At 39.8% G+C, this 21,709-nt stretch overlaps 3 protein-coding genes across 3 annotated transcripts; 2 read left to right on the plus strand and 1 right to left on the minus strand.

Annotated features, from left to right (window-relative positions):
• The first annotated feature begins 78 nt into the window (after positions 1-78).
• Positions 79-2,264, plus strand: ngrn (neugrin, neurite outgrowth associated). Its single transcript, XM_065961779.1, has 3 exons — positions 79-686; positions 784-894; positions 1,015-2,264. Exons 1-3 carry the CDS (start codon positions 448-450, stop codon positions 1,571-1,573), a joined length of 909 nt encoding a protein of 302 aa, XP_065817851.1. The 5' UTR covers positions 79-447; the 3' UTR covers positions 1,574-2,264.
• On the minus strand, positions 2,069-15,842 carry sort1b (sortilin 1b). Its single transcript, XM_020632212.3, has 20 exons — positions 15,223-15,842; positions 13,043-13,102; positions 12,804-12,880; positions 12,607-12,709; positions 12,318-12,479; positions 11,876-11,949; positions 10,812-10,861; positions 10,179-10,306; positions 9,798-9,942; positions 9,494-9,649; positions 8,995-9,101; positions 8,666-8,768; positions 8,358-8,529; positions 7,830-8,020; positions 7,531-7,720; positions 6,622-6,738; positions 5,731-5,839; positions 5,513-5,625; positions 5,297-5,426; positions 2,069-4,262 (listed from the first exon to the last, which is right to left on the minus strand). The coding sequence occupies exons 1-20, from the start codon at positions 15,493-15,495 to the stop codon at positions 4,248-4,250; spliced, it is 2,475 nt and encodes an 824-aa protein (XP_020487868.1). The 5' UTR covers positions 15,496-15,842; the 3' UTR covers positions 2,069-4,247.
• A 2,353-nt stretch (positions 15,843-18,195) lies between these two features.
• sypl2b (synaptophysin-like 2b) lies at positions 18,196-21,682 on the plus strand. Its single transcript, XM_065960939.1, has 6 exons — positions 18,196-18,356; positions 18,504-18,581; positions 19,403-19,521; positions 19,638-19,836; positions 20,181-20,369; positions 20,463-21,682. Exons 1-6 carry the CDS (start codon positions 18,339-18,341, stop codon positions 20,583-20,585), a joined length of 726 nt encoding a protein of 241 aa, XP_065817011.1. The 5' UTR covers positions 18,196-18,338; the 3' UTR covers positions 20,586-21,682.
• The last annotated feature ends 27 nt before the right edge of the window (positions 21,683-21,709 follow it).

Consider the following 21,709-nt stretch of genomic DNA (forward strand, 5'->3'; position numbering starts at 1 on the left):
GGGGGGGGGGAGTGTCCACGGCGCCCAGCAGATGTCGCCATTTAACAACTTGTATTTTCTCTTTCGTTTGACAGTCGACGTTGTATGCATTTATTTATTTATCTATTTGTTGCATTAATTTGATTTGAATATCAGGAATAAAAACCTAATCGTGCTCTGGGTGGTACAGTTACTGTAAGTCATTTTTAAAACCCATTTTCATGCCAAAGGATTCAGGCCCACTTCACTCCGTTCCGGTAGATGGCAGTAAGGCTACCCCGACGCCTTTATCCTTTGACCCATGTTTGCGGAAGTACATGTACGAGTCACAGTTTGTTGTTTTGTTTGAGGCATGCTTTAAGATATATCCATTAAATAGAGCAGTGGACAGTTTGACCTCCAGACGCGTGTGTTGCTTTCTATGTACCTTTACCACAACAAGAAGTTGAAAAGAGAGGACACACGCACATGGCTCGGCCTTTTCAGCTCCTCTCCCTTCTCTCCAGGCTGGGAGCTCCGTCCGTGGCTCGGCCTTTTTCTAGTACCTGCGTTCGGTTTGCAAGCAGAGGTACCGGCAAGACATGGCTGGCACAGAGCCACGATCACACAGCCAGATCATCACATGGAGCTTCAAGACACAGCGACCGGATGTCCGATGAAGAAGTCGGTCTGGAAGACGTAGAAGACAAGCTCCAAGCCTTGGTTGAGTAAGTTTTGAATGACTAGTTTTCCGGGTGTAAAAAAAAACCCCATTATAGTTAAATGCATAATGCGGAAAAACACACCTCCTATGTTTTTTTTCAGTGAGGGGAGAAAGAGGCAGAGGACTGTGAAATATCACATACTGAGAAGACAGATGACTCCTTCAGGAGCTCCACAGAGGAAGCTTACCTGGGATGCTATTGCGCAAATCAGGTAAGGAAGTGTTTTTTTTTTTTTTTTAATCTTATACTACTCAAACAAAAAGATTTTCTGGCTTCAAATTAATTTTATAACTAGGTCTTCAAATGAAATGTTATTCCCCCCCCCCCCCAGATATCTGAAGGAAGAGCAACCAGAAGAGTGGACAGTGGAGCGTCTGGCTGAGGGCTTCTCTGTCAGCCCTGACGTCATCCTGAGAGTCCTCAGATCCAAGTTTGTGCCCAGTCCTGAAAGAAAAGCCAAGCAGGATGCTAAATCTATGGCAGGACTCGGCCAGCAGGTGTTGCCTTCAGGTGACAGGGCAGCGTCAGACAGACTGAAGCTGCCTGGAATCCATGCAACGGCAGTGCTACCACCCGGAAGAGGAGCCGATGCAGTGGTGCCTGCGTCTGATAAGACTTTAATGCTTCGAAGCACAGAGGCTAGTAAGAGTTTGGTCCCTGCTACTTTTCTGCCCATCCAGCCCAAAGCTGATATTAGTAAAGACGCCACAGTGGAAACATCTGGAACAATGCTTACAGGGGATGACGGAGAGGATGAGGAGAGCTGGGATGGACAGGTGTTCACAGAAGAAGAACTTGAACAGTATATCCAAATGGAAAAGCCCTCACCTGTAGTGCAAGTTGGTTGTGACTTTTTTGATGTAGAGGGTGATTTTTTGTACAGAATCTAGAGTTACTGTGTTGGACTATTAACAATCCATATGAACACCTGACAATACTCTGCCAAGAGATTATCACTCTAACTGAACGAAACAACATCTTTGGACTACATTTATTCCTGCAGTTGTTCCCTTATGCATTTATTTATTTATTCACTTTGTTCCATGTACCTCTATAAATTAAAGGATGAATACAGCAATAATTAAACAGAAAAAATAAAATAAAAAGATTTTCCTTTGATTATACAAAATGGCCACAGGTTTAACTCACGTCTCCTTAGAAATATCTCACATCAGCTGTCACACTGAAGGGTAACTTAACCCCTTTGTGACCTGTGCGAAAACTGTCTGTTTTCTCAGACTTCAAGAAGAACCACTTTGTAAACCACCGTTGTGAAGCCACAGTGAGGTGTTTGTAACCGTGCTTTCATTTTCGCTGTAAGCAGCATAAACCAGGCTTCTTTAATTTAGTGTCGTTTGTGAGAAAGAAGAATCATGCAACAGAAATAGAGGAACATATGAATTTATTGGAAACCCCAAAGAAAATTGCGTCAAATATACAGAAGAGAGAAACAGAGCAGATACAAAGATGTAGCCTTGTATATTTACAGAACCATCACAATGATTATTCATTTACACAGCAGTTTTCAATTGTAAGAAAAAAGTGTAACTTCACTTAATGCAATAAATCTTTAAATAAGAATTGGCCTAGCGTCTCCCAGTGTAAAGCAGCAGCTACATTATAACCCTGTATCCAATCTGTGTTTTCCATTTGAGTTGACGTGTGAGCTAAAGCTCAGTGGGTTTAAATAATGTGAAGTTAACATGCATCTCAATGGGAGCTCCTATGAAACTAGCCTTTCCTTCACAGCTCGAGGATTCATCTCAGGCAATAAGTGCAACTTCAGGATGTCACTGACAAACTGGATGCGGCTGGTAGCACAGAATTTGATAGAAATATTTAGCAGTAAAAAGGTGCTGGCCACACACTGGGAGGGCATCACATCGTATCCTCACACCAGGCACTTGTATAACCACATCCAATTGACTGCACTCTGAACCCGCTAGTCATGAATAAATAAATCCTTTATGAAAGCAACTTATTTAACACACAGTAGACAAATAATTGTGCAATAAAACTTTAAAAGAAAAGAAACACCTTTAAGACGTCATAATATAAAGCAGACAGATGTATTGCGAGAACCACAGCTAGTGAATGAACTGAGTATCAGGAGGATTCAAAAGAAACAGCAGTTTACTGTGAAAAACACAGATGGGGAACTTTCTATCATTTCAAAAAGATTTTCTCCACGTCAGACGTAAATTACAACACAAAAACAGTGTTGCAACTTCTGCAGCCATGTTTTTTAATCTCCTAATAGTCCAAAGTGTTCATAATGCTTTATACAACATTTACATAACTAAATTGCTTTCTCAGCACTGCTCCTGTGCTGCCATGAAATTACACTGAAGAATAGGATGTAAAATATAATCGTAGATATTTCCTATCAAACTAGAATCATTTGTCATTTCGGAGTGTCTTTGAAACATAACTAGTCCTTTGTTACAGTAGTCCAAACATTGCTTAGCACAAAAACTAAATCATTACCAACACAACTTCTGACGACAGTGATTTGGACCGTTTCATCACGTTAAGTGTTGGACTCACATTTAGGAAAAAATGTTCAAATAGAAACATTAAACATACAAAGGACTTTGTGCTTTAGACAATGTTCTGAGCAAATTCTGTCCTTACACACATTTGTCCAAACCTTTACATTATTGTTTATGTGCCACTGCATACATCAGAGATCTTCGTAAAGTCTGGTTAGACGTGCATGGACCATACGCTCAGTGTAAAGATGTTATTGCTATTAAACCTGGTGCAAATTGACATTTCCACTCGCATCTTATTGAGTCTTGATGCAGTGGAGGGACACAATATGCAGGCTTATATTCCAAATACAGATTACAAAAGGGGATTTAAAAAAAACTTGTGTTCCCAAAGGAGGAGAGGGCTAAAAAGCTCAAATGTACAAACGATTGTTTGTAGGTTAGAAGTGGGGCACAATTTTTTCCCAACAAATACTTAAAAGTAGGAAGTAAGACTGTGGTTTGGGAGAGCTTTAAAACCAGCTACCGACAGCGACCTTTTCAACACCAACCAAATTGATACCACATCAATGATGGCAACAAATGGGTTATGTACAAGTGCATGAGGAGAAAGGGACACAGATCTTCAACAGAGGTGGGAATTATTTGCAGAAGCACTCCCAGGTAATTGAAGAAGCAGAACCCTGAATGCAACAGTGACAGATTTAGACAACTAGCCTCGCTTCAAACCCCCATTACTCTGGCTTTGTCAGCAGCTCAAATGACTGCATCAGTTCTTCATTCCCTTCAAATAAATAACTCAGTTCAGTAAAAAGAGCAAGAGCAAACAGAACAAGACCACCTTCATAATTCTTCTGAGCGGGGACATTGATCCCAGTGAGCCTCCGTACATTCATTATTCTTCAAAGATGACAGCAGAGAGACACAGACTCTTCGTCTGTATGCTTAGGCCTAAATACAAACCAGGAGGTGAATGGAAGAAGTAGCTGGAGACAAAAGAAGGACTTAAACAGAAGCCGGCCACGAGGTGGGTTGGAGACTTGTTGCTCACTTGCACAATAGGTTGTGCCGGTTATTCGAGCAGGTCCTGTGTAAAGAGAAAATAGCATGCAGATGATGAACCAAAACAAGAGAGCAAACAAGGAAGCATTATGGTTACGTTTAAACTGATGCCGAACTTTTATCCTTAAATTACCTTCTATGAGGTCAAATCATATCAGTGTTATATCATCATGCTCAGACTTGAAATGATCTCATTGCTCAATATACTCTTCATTGAGAGGGATTATTTTGTACTGAATTTATTTTATTATTTTCTACCAGGAGTTCTGATGTGGACTGATTGTCCATGATGATCTACCTGCAAATAGTATCTTTGGCTGCTTCGCAATAAGAAATTGCAATATAAGAATTTGTAATTGAAAAAACAAATAAAACATTTAAAAAAAAATGTTTTGTCCATGGAAGAAAAACTTTGAATGGTGGTTACACTTATTTGGTATATTAAAGTATACAGATACGATTCCCATCAAAAGCACAGATCTATGTTAAGTGTTGATAATGAAATTGAACATCAGATTAGAAATCATAATTATTGTTTATTTTATTTTGTTGTTCTGTTCACTTTCACTTCTTCATTACTTATATTAGACATATTGAGCAGTCACAAGAGGGAGTAGGACTGTACACTACAGAGTCCTTACTGTTGAACAGGAGGATAAATGAGGTCCATGACATGGAAATATTTTCTTTTATTATCAATAAACCCAACAAAAAAAAAATCCCCTCATGTCCTGACTCCTTACTCTTTATCTGTTTTTAGTTGAAAGAGCAACGTGCTGCTTGCTGCAGGTGTTATCTGGAAGGTTCTAATAAGGACTCAAACAGTAAAAGCTTTAAAACATTGCCTCAACATAAGGCAAAAATATAGCTTCCTTTGTTTTTTTATTTATTTTTCTATTTCTAACCATAAAAATAAATCTATTTCTTAGTTCTGAATGTCAAAATGATATCAAGTAAATAGCAAACTTTAAAAAACACATGCTATTGGTTCTACTTCAAAACAAAACCTTGTATCCATATTCTCAATCTGTGTGTGAAGGGAAAAGGGATCCACTGTACCTCGTCTGAGTCATCATGAAACTCGATCTTGCCGTTTTGAGTGTGGTTGGTCTCCAGCGGGTCATCATTCCCCTCGGCAGCATTATCTTCAACATGCTGCTGTAGCACAGAGTACCTGTGAACCAAGAACCTGCAGGACCAATACATAATCATGTGAGGTCACTACAAATGATGTAAAATAAGAAGAAAAAAACGGAAGCAAAAACAAGCACTCACCTGCCACCACACACATATTTCTTTACAAAGACCACTCCTGCTGCAACGCTCAGCAGCATGATGATGATCACTGTTATCACGATGGGGACGGACTTGGAGGTGCGGTTGTCGACCTGTGGAAGAGATTGCAGATATATTGCAAGTTTAAAAACAAAATAGCAGGTAGAAATCTATATTCTTCAGATTTTCCAGACATGTTGGCAGGTGGAGGTACTGACCGTCAGTTCTGGACCAATCAGGTCGCTCACACACCTCCTGCTGAGGTCGATCTCTTTACGCTCAGGCATCTGCCCCCCCTCACATTTATCCCCAGGGATTTTCCTGTAGCTGTGGACACAAGACACATTCATGATGTCATCATCTGTCAATCAAGTGTATAATTGTTGGATTTGATGACTGGAAGTGTTGACTGAAAAGCACATTCAGATTTATTTTTTTTAAACTTTATTCCAGGCCCAATTTGTTCTAAAAAGCAAAGATAATAAAGATGTTCAAAATGAAATGAATGTACAGTATGAATACTATTCAAACATAAACAAGACTAACATGGCATATGCTCATAACACTAACTGTCCAGCCTTTATCAAAATAACCTACATATAAATTCATCTATATTGATACAACTCTCTACAGCTTACAGTAGGAATTACCAAAAATGAACTTTGCAGTTTTTGTCCAGCATTTTCTCTTTCTCATTGAAAACACAAGACTCATTCACACCATCAACAGTTTCCTCTTAACGATTTCACTGTTACTGTTACTTCCACATTTTCATCACTTGTCTACTCCAACACAAAGAAACCCTGACAGCAACCGCCCGTGTCACGCTCTCTAAATGTGACAAATGAAGAAATGGACGACAGTATGTCGAATGTTATTCCATAACTTCATTGATGCATGAACCTTTTATGACCTCATGCCAAAAAACACAGCAAAATTATAAAATAAAGATAAAAATCAAGCAGACTGGAAAATGACAGACGAGTCAAAGTGATCCAGTATTAACACATCATAACTTCCTCTTACATCTTGTCAGAAAGACATTTCCTGTTTGTGAGATAACCAACGGCACATTAAAATATGCTGGTCTTAAAGGGTTGGTGTCTTACCCACTGGTCTGTAGCTGCTCCTCTTTCCCGTGCAGACAGAACTCCAGTACTTTGCCCTTCAGGTCCGGCTGCTCCACACACTCTGAGCTGTTCTCTTTACGGTAAAATCCAAAGTCACTGCAAAGAGGCAGCAGGTGACACGATTGTAAACAATGGTGGAAGAACAACAACAACTTAAAGTACTCTTTGTTTCACACGCTACTTTTTGAGATTCAGTTTGAATCGATTGTTACCCTATTGGAAACATTTACTAAAGGATACCTTAACACAGCTTTTTAATAACTATTGGCAGTTTTAATGTGTGACTCATTTAAACGACAAACCCTAGTTCTTAATTTCAATAGACCTTAAACAGCAGTAACTCTACTTTCAATAACTGTACACGGTCAGCAGTTCCCCCTCAGCAGGGTATTGTGTTAGTCAGCACACAGGTTAATTACATAAAACAACATCATTTAACAGGCTTAATTCTTACATTGAGACAACTAATCGAATGAAACTGAAATGTTGTGTTGCACATTTTGGCCATACAAATGAAACTGTGCATCTCAAATCCAGAGTTTGTTCTAATCTAGGAACGCTTTTAGTTAAAGGCTTTTAAAACTGAAGGGACACCTAACAGCAACCAGAATATTACCAGATACGGTTGATCTTTTGTGTCTGTTTTTGAAACAAATACGTATTATTTGTGTCAATCATGAATTATGGTCTTAAATAAGAATGTAATGACTTTAATAAAAAACGTTTTGTCCTTTAAAGCAGTGATGTTACAAAGTTGCAGTTTGATGACATTTGACATTGCATGAATTATAATAATTTCCTGATAGAAAAAATAAGTTTTACAAAGTACAAAAACAACACACTATAATAACATGTGTGAGGAGTATATAACCAGCAGTATTATCTTACCACAAGAAGTCATCCAGCGTGCAGCGACACGGGCTCGGCTGGGTGTCGACCTGGTAATCTCGTCCATTCCAGCAGACCGCGTCCTTCCTGAGACGCAGAAACTTCTCTTTGTAACCCAGCATGCAGCCGTCGTTAGGGTCACTGATGTCATCAGAGTGCGCCAACCACTGCACATAGTCCTTATCTTCACCTACAAATATAGGTATTGTTTTCTCCATTAACATAAAACCTCAAATAATATTGATACTTGAAGTTTCCACAAGTGCATGAAAAAGAATTGGTTGTACTGTGTGACTCACAGTCTCTGGTGAGAAGTTCCCTGAAGTCGATGGTGATGGAGATCCAGTACTGGCTGAGGAGGGAGTCTCTGTAGCCCCAGATACTGACGTTCATGGAGCGAGCTCCCGGCTCTGAGGCCAGACCAGTGAAGTAGAGGGGTTCTTTAGTGAACGTGTACACACCCCAGCACTGTCCTTCATCGGTAGAAAATCTGTACAGATATCAAGGAATGTGCAGGCGTTAGCATTAGCTCAAAAACATTACATTAAACCAATAACACATAAGAGGGAGTCACATATAACATGCAGTATTAGCATTAAACATTTTGTATGAATCCCAAATGGCAAGAGACTTTAGAGTTGTTACATCTATTGTGATGGACTACATCACAAAAACAAACCTTATGTCCAGTTACATTTGGTCCAAACGCTATGGAGGTATTGTGTTTGGAGTAAATGGATGACATTTGAACTTGTGTCAGTAAGAAAGGCACTGGTGTAAATATGAAAATGAATGACTGGCTGCAACTGACTGTAAAAGGAACTCACTTGATCTTGTCAATAGGTTGGTTGGTGCTTTGCTCTACCGCAACCAGGAGCCCTCCAGAGTCCAGGATGGCATAGTGATGGGGCCCATCGAGGGCCTTTATCCAAGTGTAGCCCCCGTCATCAGACACGTACACGTCAGGCTTCATCACTGAGATGGCATCACCCACACTCCCTGGTAAAAAAAAAAAAAAACACAGAGATGTCAGGTGGTAAAAAAGAAACAGGATATATTGTTAATTCAATTTAGAAACAATTATTTGTAAACTCACTAAGGGACACTGGTATGAAAGCACTGATCAGAGACTTACCATGAGCTAAGATGAGACCCACAGCGTTTGGCTCACTCAGAGGCAGCATGGGGATGTTCAGCTTCATGGCAGTGCTGTAGGCTGCGTGGATGTGAAGACTGCACTGTAGACACAAACACAAGCAGCATGTGGTGTCAAACTGTTTTCAGTACAAACGCTATGAAAAGTAAAAGATACAAATAAAAGAGCTTGTTTTCTAAGTTCAGAACACCATAAATCCTTAAAGGATAAAGCCAGTCATTGCCTTTAACCTTAAAATATACACACTTTTTATCCAGACCATTAAAAAAAAAAAAAAACTTCTCCAGATATCCATATCGTCTCTTTACCTTGTCTGGGTCTTTGGCTGTAGCATCACACTTAGTGTTGGCAGGTTTCTGCAGGGGAACCCATTCCCCTCCCTGATCAAAGGACACGACAGACTGCACCGAGCTGTCTGCAACAACAAGAGAGGGAAACTCAGTCACCTCAACAATCTAAACTAATTAGGAGTAAACAATAATACACTAAGTGTCAGACCCACATTGTCACTGAACAATTATATCAATAATGAAAGGCCATGTGTAACAGTAGGGGTAAAAAAAACTACTACTGGAGCAGCAGACACGATGGAGGTAAGATTTAGCTGGTGTTGGGAGATATTTCCACAAACAGCCGCTTCACACAGACTGTACATCTAACACTGAACAGCTAATTAAATATTTACCCAACACCCTCCCTCTGGTATGTAATGGAGAAGATGTACATGTTTGTGTTGCCTGATGGGAATTTGAGTACAGGCATGTGTTGATATTTCTTCATCAAACACAGGAACATGAAAAGATCTACCTTCTGCTAGGACGCTGGTGATGAAAACTCCTCGCAGGGAGGTGACGTTGGTGAAGTCTGTATCACCTCCCGTGGTGGTGTAAAGGTGGCGCTCCAGTGACTTGGAGTACACGGTGCCCCGGTCATCTGATACATAGATGGTACCAAAACCTGTGTCTGTGGAGGGCAAGATAATGTCAACGTCTTTTACAGAAACATGGGACATTTGAAATATTGCAATGATGACAAATTAACAGATATGTAACTCTATACTACTAAATAAATAAATAGAGTGTCTATGTGGGAGATTTCTGTTTGGACTGACCTCCTGGCTCGTCTACATGCATGAAAACCATTTCATCGTTCGCTGCCAGGATAGAGTAAAACTGCTCGTGACCCACGGGTGGCAGCTGGGCCATGTTCCACGTCTCGCCGTGATCCACTGACACGTAGATCATCCTCAGGGTTCCCTGCAGACAGAGAGGAGTTAGGGAAAGAAAAAAAAGAGGAAAGAAAAAGTGTGAATAAAGAGAAAATAAACTAGTTTAGAGGGGCAAATTTACTACTAAACCCAGGGAATTCAAATAGGTTGAAACAGGTGTCATAAGAGATGTGTAATTTAAATATAATAAATCCACATGAGCCTGGAGCACACATTAAGCTTGTAGATGCAGATGAAGATCATTTGAACCTGCTGTATACTGACCTTGCCTGTCATTACTGAGGCAAAGAGGAAACGTCCGCCCAGACCAAATGAGTAGATCTTAGTGGCGACAGTCTTGATGGTTTTGCCATAGTCGGTAGTCCTCTTCAGCTCGAGCATCCCCCGTTCACCTGGAATGTTAAAAGGAAAACTTAAAAAAGCGCATTAAATAAAGTGAGCTCATGAGCCTAACTTAAGAGTTTGAGATTAAATCAGTAAATAAGAACATCGACACAATACTTTATCTGATCAGATATATTTTCATTTCAGTCTCTTAATCGATTATTCATTTGTTGTCTCAATATCACTCTGTCTACATATTCAGATAAAACTTTTTGTACAGATGTTGTTGGAAAACACAGATGGCTGACATGTTTGACAAACAGAGAGCATTGTCTATTTCAACATTGTTGTTGTCAATACCTTAACCAAATTCCTCCAAAAGATCAATAAGTACAGTACATACTCTCCAACACTCATGGTATTATGTAGCACTCATGTAACATTTGAGACAGAATGGAGGGCCTATTGTGAAATTGGTATTGGAAAAACTCTTATTATGTTGCTTCTTAATAATAAACATGTGTATACCGTGTATAAATAAATAAATCAATAAAAGTGTTTTTTGTTACTTACTGCAGGATCCGTTGAGGCTGGTTGTAAAGAAGATGGAATTTTTCCTTCCCCTGGAATCAAAATAAAAAGCAACAATCATTTTAGAAAAGCAGACACCCACAATTAAGTCCATAAAGATGTGTTTTATTATATTTATATATTATTCTTTTTTTTTAAGACAGTATGACAGCTCTGGGTGCTTAAATCTCACAAACCTACAGAATGTGAGTTGGAAATGCTGAGGAGCAGTCTCATACAGGATTCTTGATGCATTTATGATCTTTTGTCAATAAGTATTGCCTGACTGTGAAAGAGGCATCATCTGACCTGACTTATCAAATAAGACCAGCATACAGCCATGCCCTTCTTAAATATGTGCTTTCTTTTCAGTGGGTGTGTTTTGACTTCAGACAGCTCCTGCCCCACTTCTCAATGACCCATTTCCCTGTAATGTGTCTTTGGAATAGCAACAAAAGGGTCATGTTTCAGAGAGACATGGAGCTCACTTGGGCATGCTGAATTTGATAACACAGCATTAAAACTGAAACTTAAAAGACAATCAGAGCTGCCAAGTTACTAAGCAATAGACACCAGGATGTTTCCTCCAAAACAACAACAGCTCTGTGAGGGCTTGGCCACGGGAGACCTGTTTGAAAAGTCACCCAATGACAGGAAACTTTTATCGCCTATTTTGCAAGGGTGCAGCAACTATAAAAGTGGCTAAGCTTCTTTCCGGTTCATTTTTATATATTTTGACAAATCTTACAACTGTGAGCAAGGGAGAGCAAGTTAGATTACTCTGAGGAATTTGAAACAGATATGATCACGAGTAAAGACCAGTAAGACTAGTAGAGAGAGGTGAAACTTCTGCCTTCCATTACCTGTCATAATGTTTGGAGGAACTTAAAAGAGGAACAACTTACAGATGATGTGAAATCTTTGCTACATACCCAAATAATGAGAGTGTTTTCAATACTCCTTGATCTGACTAAATAGAAATATTTTCCTTATGCATAAGGACACTGAGGGGATATGAATAGCTCGTCTGTTTGTTCACTGAACACCTGAGAAAGTCTCTCTCTTACCATTTCACCAGACACACCATGTCATGCAGCTTCTTCCAGTTGCTGCCGAAATCTTCAGATAGCCAAAGTTCATACTGAGAACACAAAAGAAACGATGGAATGAGTTACTTATGATTCAGCTGCAATGACACCATGTTTATATAGGTCACACAGAGCTGGGTAAACTAGAGCTAGCCATAAACGCCAAAGCCATGTCCATAAAATGACTCTGTGTTAACACTGAAAGGTTTATCAGAAGGTTTATCTTTCCGCTATGAGGAAATGAGTTGATGTTTGATTAGGAGTTTTACAACAGAGCACGAGAAAGGTCGATCAGCTTCTTAAATTAATGACACACTAAAAAGGATCTTCTAATCTGAGAAATAGAGCTTTCAAGTGTATATATACCTTGACCTACATCCACAGTTCATTCCAATCAAAGCTTCTTCACATTCATTCTTACACTGTTGCTGAGGACCAGCAGCACGTTGGAGTCGTACGGGTTGTATGTCATCTGCATCATGGGGAGGAAGGGCAAGTCCTGTTGAGTGAAGCTCTTCCCAAAGTCCTCCGACACGAAGATCCGAGTCGCAAGACCTCCGGACACCTCTGCTGTCAGGAGGACCTATGAACCCAAAAAGTCAAGACAAGATAAAGACGCTGAAGGTGAGTTAGTGGAGAAGCACAGCGCCACATTTTTAGATCACAGCATGAGTGAACAACTGGAAGAGCTTGATTTGGGGATGACTCACTTTCCCAGAGTTCTCCGGCCCGATAGCTATTCCAAACTCTGATCTGATGTAGGTGCTGTTGATGAGCTCAGTCACATCCTGGAATGACTTCCCGTAGTTCTCGCTGTCAGACACGAGATTGCAGCCAAATTAGAAACAAATCAGATACAAAACAAGTGATTTTTTTTTTCTCGAACCGTTGAGATCATGACATTTACCTCCGATAGAGTTTGGACTGTCCAAATTTCAACATGAAGAAGGGAAAGATCTGGAATGTAGTCAGAGCCAGAATGACCTACAAAGAAAAAAGTAGAGAATGGAGAACTTGTTATGTCACCCATAAAAACAATCTGTCAGATGCACACAGCCCACTGAATAATGCAGCCATGTTTGTCCACTGTATGTCACAGAGGAACAACACTACACACGAGATGAAATGTAAGAGTCCAACACTCACCCCTGTGCCATCTCCAACCCAGGCCAGCGACACGGACCCACTCAGGTCATTGAAGGAATACTGAAAACAATAGCAACGAAATGTTCAAATACATTAAAAGTAGACATATTCAGCAGCAGAGATGTTCAGATACCACTCTTATAGTATAGCGTAGTGGCCAATACCAAGTCCCCCTATGATACTAGTGCGATTCAATAAAAGACACTAATACATTTATGGAAAAACACTTTGTATATCTTTGATGAACTAACACTCACTGTTAGCACCACACTGTTGCTCTCACATGATCATTTACATGGAATGAGTACTTTAGGATTCGTTTGTCATGGTATCGGATCAATGCATGGATCTGAATATTCAAGATACCCAAAACCGCATTGTAAACAGTATCTGAGAATGATACCACAACTACATTACATGAAATGACTACAGCATTAAGCAGGTATTTATGAATATATGTGTAACTTACAATGTTATTATCGTAAACAAAAAAACTCACAAAATAATGAAAAATACATTTTTTTTTTAACTGAAACAAAAATAGAAAATGATGCTAACTGAGCTAACTAAAATAGAATATAAATAAGAGAATATTTGTTCAGCTTTCGTCTTTGTGAATCCATATCATACATAAGCCGAGTGGTTGTGGTTGTCCCTCTTTTGTATCTGAATACTTTTTTTTTTACTGTATAATTTTGACATTTTGATCCCAGAATTTATGTAGACCTTTTGGTTCTCACCTCTGACAGGTATCCCATATTACATGAAACCCCGAAATCTAACACAAAAAAGTAGTCAAACTTAACTAAATATATTATAACATTCTGATATTAAAAACAAAACGTAAACACAAAACAAAATAACAACTAATGAAAACTTCTCAGCTGTCATAACCTCAGGTTAAACTTTATTCTAACTTGTCCACACTGTATTCCTGCATCTACGGGCTCTCCCACAGTGTGTTCGAGCAGGGATGAGAAAGTGAAACAATTAGGCACCACATATCAGACCAGACAAGAATTTCAGTGAGGATGTGGCACAGACTTCTGAATACAACTACATAATACCACATTTAAAGAAGATAAGGAACCAGACTTTCACTTAGACAGTCTTTTTTTGCGCTTTCCTTTCATTTAACAGTGTGGTTCTGCAAAAATGTCATCATTGTCACTGAGTCAGCTGTTTGATGTAAAAGTCTGCAAAATCTCGTGGGGAATGAGAAGGCTGAGCCGTTTCTGGAATTCAGTCGACTTTAGATTAGCAACCATACAAAGAGTGCAATGCAAAGTTGATCACATGGCTATGAGGAGCTAGGCAAATAAGCAGGGCAGGACTGTGCCAAGGTCAGTCTCCTGTTTGCTTTTATAAAGAGAGCATTGCATATTCGCTTGGACACTTTCTAAGCTGTTTTCATTTCTGTCATTATCTTCCTTTTGTGCTTAAACAGTGACATCCATTACACATCTGTTGAAACTTAACATAGCCTACACTGTGCAGACACTCTGCCTGCTTCCTGCAGTTCACTACCCACACAAACACAACTTTAATTACTAAATAACTACCACACAGCTGGTCACATGGATTCCCAAGGGGGACATTTCTCTGTCAACATTAACTCTCATTGAAGGCAGAGGCAAGAGGGATCCTCAAATACAGACTACAGCTGCATCCTTGAGAAGAATAAGATATAGGTCACACCCATCATTGGAGCATGAGAGGTAAACCGGTCTGGTTGTGCTACAATGGAGCATACGTAGGTCTTAAAGCATGAGGAAAAATAGGCGTTATTTCTGAGTCAGCACCATATCTGTGACTCCTTGAATCGAATGTGAAGGAATAAAAGTCAACGCAGTCAAACATGGATGGAGAAAAAGGCGAAAAGGTGCAATCAATGACTGTTGCAGAGAGAATGTGTGGGATAAGCCACAACTTCCTGCTCTGCTACCTATTGATGATAATACATGTAGGCCTAGTATAATGATTTAGTAAATCTAAAATGCAAAACGCTAACTGATATCCTGAGCTTCAAGGCTCACAGTTGAACGGAAAACATCCCATCACACAGTGAATAGCTGATTAGGCCCTTTAGTGCACCAGGTGAGCACCTGCGCATCATCCTCTCTTGTCACATTTAATTGCGAGACGTGTGAAGAGTAACAGGACCTCACTGGGTAACTTACACGGTGGGTGTTGTCTGCTAACTTGGTGTCATATCCTTGCAGAGCTTTGCAGGAATCGCCCAGCTCAACACTTCTCCGTTTTATCTTGTGGTTCGGCGATGCCGCCAGCCATGCAGGCAGAGACCGCTTGACGATTCTCGACGCTTTCTCCTCAATGTATGAACGCTTCACGAAAAGCGACTGTCCGAAGGGTTTGGATCCCTGCTGAAAATCTACACCGGCTGTGAAAGTGGAAACAGATAACAGCAGGAGAAAGGGCAGCAAAAGTCCCATCCTCGGTGATGGTGTCACGAACAGAAGACACACAAAACAAAAGGCGAAATGACAGCCAAAAACGAGTCTTTGTTTATTCCGGTCTTGTCTTGAAATTGAAGGTCGCTACAGCTCTGCCGCGGATGACATCAACAAAACAGTAGTCCTGACAGCGACTATTTCGGGCTTTGAAAACACGGAGCGCCCTCAAAGCGCACTACTGTCTCAACACGCGGCAGTGGTTGAACTATCTAAACAGAGAAAAACGAAATTTCCCTAATATACCGGAGTATAGAGCTAACATTAATTAATCGTCCTGCTACACCTTACCCTACATGATACACTGTAACGAGCACACAAATTGTGTCTGCGGGTCGTATACAGTCAAAGCAGCGAAGAGGCTCTGTAATTGGCTGGCCTTCTACCTAGTCCTCCTATCCAATGTTTTGATTGGTTGCATCGTGAAAAAGGCGGGGACAAACAGAAGAGCAGCACAATTAGACGTCAAAGCCAATGAAGATAGGTTGAGCAATACTATCGTGTAACTCTATCTGAAACTTAATTAAAAGCGAAAGTGTGTGCTTTTTGTGACTGTTCGCTTTTTAAATTGATTTTTTTTTTTTTAACAATCAAACATGTCTTTCGAGGATGACCGTGAAATTAGATGCGCTTTATCAACACAGATTGGTTCCCATATGCGTCAAAGCTGCTTTATAATTAATTGGCTAGGTCACTCATCTGTCACCTCGAAAGCAAGTAGGCCCGATGGGTTTATTAAAGAAATAAGGACAGTATTGAAATTAAGTGTGAATTTTAGCGGTGTGGGCCTTTTGCTAAATGTTTGCCTTGTTTAAAATGGATTAAACATCTGGATATTGCCAGAATTAAGCAAAGATAAATAACACTGACGTGATCTCACCTCCAATCCAGCAATCGATAAATCAATATCCTGTTTATAGTGAGTATTTCATTGACTATTTATGCAAGTCTCTAACAATACTTTACAAAATTATAAAAACCAGTTGAAGCAAATAGTGATCTGTTTGTCATGTGATAATTTTAATGTAATCACATATTACATGCAGATGAATACAGTTTATTGAAAACTGTTAAGCTACCTTGGGTTTTTAATTTAAGTTTTGCTTCTTCCTACAAGGAGGAACACTAACTTTTCTATCAAATGTTATTTGCTAATTAGAGAGGATTTTTGTGTACACACAGTTGCATTCTTAAATTATATGTATTGGTTGCAGTGGGTCATATTGCTCTTGATTAAATGTGTGCATGTGATGGGGCAGTGGTTCTCAACAAACCCATGACTACTGGTCATGTGTTGCAGGGGGGAAGAAACCTAAAATCATAGCTGCCTTGGTCCAGAACGATATATATTAAAAGTGCAGACCACAAAATGTAATACATATAAACATATAATTCGTCTAAGGTTTTTCTGAAAGTGTGCAAGCTCATCTCTCCTTAAAACCTCCAGTTATTCATAATGGGACATTGTTGCTTTGTCACACCAGCGTGGTAACTGAAGCTGTGTCAGTAAGATGCAGGAGGAACTGATCAGATTGTCTTGCTGAATATTTGATTAGTCTCATGTTTACCCTTCAGTGTGGCCCAACCCGTTGGACAAGTTTGCAAGTTATGCAGCAACAATTCAAGGTGTAGCCTGATCTCAGCAAAAAATAAAAACCGGTTTAGCAAGTTTCCCTGAAACCTTGGACAATTTGGGCACACTCAAAGTGCCTTATTGCGTCATGAAGTTTAAGTTTAACGTCTTCTTTGTGTATTTCTTGATACCAAGATTCACTCAAAAAGCTCAACAATTTGATCTGTAGAGCAGCATTCCTCCACAAGGGGATTGTACAAAGGAGTAGCAGCCCTTCCCCCATGGCAGCCCAGTCAACTATTAAAGGTGGAGAACAAAGCAACATTTATTCCTTCGAGATGTTCCCAGACGAGAAACAAGCCTTTCTGAATAAATCACACACACACACACACACACACACACACACACACACACACACACAGGTATACAAAAATGGGGAAGGGAAGGGACGGTACTAAGTGTGATTAAATTACTCTACATTCCAAGCCCAATAATAAGCATTCCTATTGACCCAAACTAAAAAAACCAACATGGACATACATGTGTGTGAATTAGATCAGCCTTCACTGATGACAGTCATGGGAAACACATGGTTTGCTTTGTATAAAAGGGTTAGTTTATTCGTACTTGGGTGCTGTCTGTGGAAATGGCGACCCCAAGTGAAAGTGTAATACCATTGCAGTGACATTGACTAAACTTAATCAATTAATGAATGTGCACATGGGAACACATTATAAACCCCAGTAGGTTATCTGCCTTCTCTACAAGACAAGGGTGCCACATCATTCCTATTTAGACTCAGCGTCCCTTTATGTTGTCTGTTTTTATCACTAACAAATTTCGTGATTAAGTGACAAATTTAAGTACTTTCTATGAAATAAAAAAGGGACTCTGACCATGAGCAGTCTTCAGTCACTTGCAGAAATAATAGGATATATTCCGGGTATTTTTTTTTAACTAGGTCCACCTTAGTTATGCCATACAGTATTATACATATACATACAAATTATAGCCTACATACAGATAAAAAATAAAAAAAAATCACCACTTTCACTGCTTTCTCTACTCGCCTCAGCAGCGCCCCTCTCGACGCCCTGACGTCACTGATCACGTGTTTTATACTACGAGTCACTGAAGTTGGAGATAAGTTTGACAAGTCCGAAGTAGCGCCCCGAAAGAGCTGCAAAAGACCAGGAAAGGTGTCAAATAATCGATAACAGCGGGGTTTGTTTTTTTTTACTCGGAATTAACGATGGAATCCGTCGCCCAGGTAAGGGAGCTGAGGGGAGTGGGAAAAAAAACAAAAAAAACCGACTAATGGCGCATATTATAATACCTTACTGAACTATTCGTGTGTGACATATTTCGCTGTATATAACGGGCTCGTTTTTTCATGATATGTTGTTTGACTCAACAGAAAGTGCTGAACTCGGGGTTCACTTTAGACTTGGGGCCTTTGAAGGAGCCGCTGGCATTTATCCGTGTGCTAGAATGGGTAAGTTTCTTTCCAACCTTTTCTTACCATATGGTCAATGGCGGGGTAACATCTAGCCGACGTGAGCTTTCCATCCCTGGTCGCAAAAGTACCTTTCAAATTGATTCTGCAGTTTTGTCTTGTGACCCACTGCACGCCTGTTTAAGCTTAAATGACCCATCCTGTGAGTTGCAACACCGTTTCAAATATGGTATGTGCAGTTCTTTTTTTTTTTTTCTTTTCCTTCAGATCGGCACATTCAAATCCTGACATATAAACACAAATAAGCTTATATAAACTGAAAGCTAATTGAAGTTAGCGTGTGTAAAGTAGCACAGTTGTATCTTGCAATGTAGAAAAATACTTTCGTTGACAATATTTCTAGCCAAATAAAACGATTAGACAGCGTTTTCTCCCCGTCAGGTGATGTTATGTTGACTTCCAATAAAGGATTAAACACTGTATTTACTGTAGCTGCTGTTTTTACCTCATGGTGCTCTAATGTGGTTCTTGTGTCAACTTTGCACGCCATTCACTGTGATGACATCCTGTGAGTAAGACAAGGATTTCCTGTTTAGTGTGTGTTACATGAAATAAAGGGAAGTGTGCATGTAAATGTATGATAGATAGACATAGCTTTATTGTCATTGCATGTAATACAGCCAAACTCTGTTGGAGCAATCCAGGTGCAGCATAAAATATAAAATAAGTACAAACGCATACACCGGCACACGCACACAAACGCAAGCCCAGCACATCTCAACCACATTCAAATTGAGCACTCTGTCCTGAACGTCCCCATATGCTAACGTGTCCCTCTTATCTTGTCCCTTTGGCCACAGGTGTTTGCCATATTTGCCTTTGCAACGACAGGAGGCTACAGCGGCACAACCAACGTCCTTGTCCTGTGCCAGGGGCGTGACCGTCAAGAGATACATGCAGAGTTTAACTACCCGTTCAGGTGTGTCTGCGTGAGCAAACAGAAGCACACTCACACAACCTGTTCACAGTGAGGGAGACCATATGTTTACTTTTAGGATTGTATAAATTCAAAAAGTTCTATTTGTGTTTACACAGGTTGATGGACCATCCGTATGATGTCCCCAGCTGCAACAATCAGAGTGTCAGTACTGCGTACCTGACTGGGGACCACAAGTCTTCAGCACAGTTTTTCGTCTGTATTGGAGTGTTTGCCTTTCTCTACTGCACTGGCACACTGGTCCTCTACTTAGGTTACCAGCATGTGTATAGAGCTACTAGTCGTGGTCCCACTGTGGTATGTATTTTACTGAATGTTTTTTTTACTTAAGCTGCTGTGTCAATCCAATCGTGATGAAAGCTGATATAAAAGGATGAATGGAGGTTTATCTACACAGGCAGTATTTAAAGTACATTTTCTGAGTTTAAAATGTTGCAACTGGCATCAGCTGGTGGAGTCTGCTTCATCCTGGAAAACCTTCTGGAGGTCAGAGAAAGTGCATTTAACAGAGTTGTGTCAATGGAACTGTGGGAAGGGTGTGTTTAACAACTGCGCTAGCCAGTTTCTTTCTGAGAAATGTCCTAGAGTGAAACTACCACTGTGATAGCCTTAAAGGGTTTTATACTGTTTTTCTCTCAAAGGACCTGTTGGTGACTGCTGCCTTTGCTTTCCTGTGGTTGACATCCTCCTCTGCATGGGCTAAAGGCTTGTCAGATGTGAAGTGGGCCACCAGCCCTTCAACAATTGTCACCCTTCTCGAAGTTTGTAAGGATCCCAACAAGTGCACCACGGGAGCTGTCCCTCACATGGGCCGGCTAAATGCCTCTGTGGTAAGTCTCGTGAAAATGAGTGTTTTTCAGACATCATAAACATGTGTATGTACAACAGCTCACGTTATTTGATTCTGTCTCTTTCTGTGGCAGATTTTTGGTTTTCTTAACCTCATCCTGTGGAGCGGGAACTGCTGGTTCATTTACAAGGAAACACCTTTCCACAAATCAGCCAACCAGCCTGCGGACGTGGAAGGGGGAGTCGGACAATCGTAACTGCTTCCTCATTTCAGACAAGTAAACAAGTAATGTTTTTGAATGAGTCATTTTGATACTAATTATTCAAAGGAAAAATGTTGTAGATTTCAAGACTGAGGGCTTCTTTTCCCCCTGTGTTCAATGTTTGCTTAGTGCTGTATTAACACAATTGCATTTTGAAAACTACAAAATGAGTAGTCAAATAAATACAGGAAACTGTAGGAGTAAAAAAAAAAAAAAAAAAAAAAAAAAAGTATTGTTACATTTTCTACCCAGCTATCTAAAACTAACTGTACCTCAGCTCAAATGTTACTACAGATGTGGAATTGATATTCTAGTTTGTGATGAATCATAATGAAGCATAACTTTGCCAAACTGTTTACAGTCCAAAATATTTCTTTACAAAACATCATTCTGACATCATCATCACATTCTTAAAAAAATACCTCAGGGCCATGAAAAATTTAACAAAATACCCAATAATATGAGAAACGTGAATTGAATCTATTATTTACACAAATCTATGTCAACAAAGTCAGAATTCAGTGGTATCCTAAAAAAAACATTAAGCATCATAACGTTTGGTTACTAAAGATGGAAGACAGTTGCTGTTATGAGATTATTTATTAGAGCTGGAATTTTTTGACTAATCCTTTTTTTTGTGTGTCGCGCCTCAACATTTCACTGTAAAGATGAACCCACCATTGCAGCTGAATAAAGATATGCTGAATGTGTTGGAGACATGCGTTTAAAGCTTGTTCGCTCTATACATTTTATATGTTAACCTTTAACATTGAAATTGTTATATATTTGTTTCTCGTTGTTTTTGCCCTTCCTTACCCTTTATGTTTATAATGTTTAAACCAATAATTATAATACCCCAACATGGTCCTCAAAGCCAAATTCTATTGTGTTGCTTTTCAATAAATAGTTGCTATTACAATTGACTGACCTTTATCAGTTATTGCGCCCTGCCTGGTTCGCTGTTTTTGAGCTTCATCAAACAATGTGTTGATAAAAGTGTCACAGATGAGACTGGAGTTCCTTTACGAGACCAGAAAAGAAATGTCCAGTACTGAAATGCTGTGCAGCATTAAATAAAAGCAAGTACTGGATCTGTTGGTACGTGTGTGATTTTTGTT

This window comes from Labrus bergylta, chromosome 12, assembly GCF_963930695.1.
Source record: "Labrus bergylta chromosome 12, fLabBer1.1, whole genome shotgun sequence".
In the NCBI taxonomy this organism is placed as follows: Eukaryota; Metazoa; Chordata; class Actinopteri; order Labriformes; family Labridae; genus Labrus; species Labrus bergylta.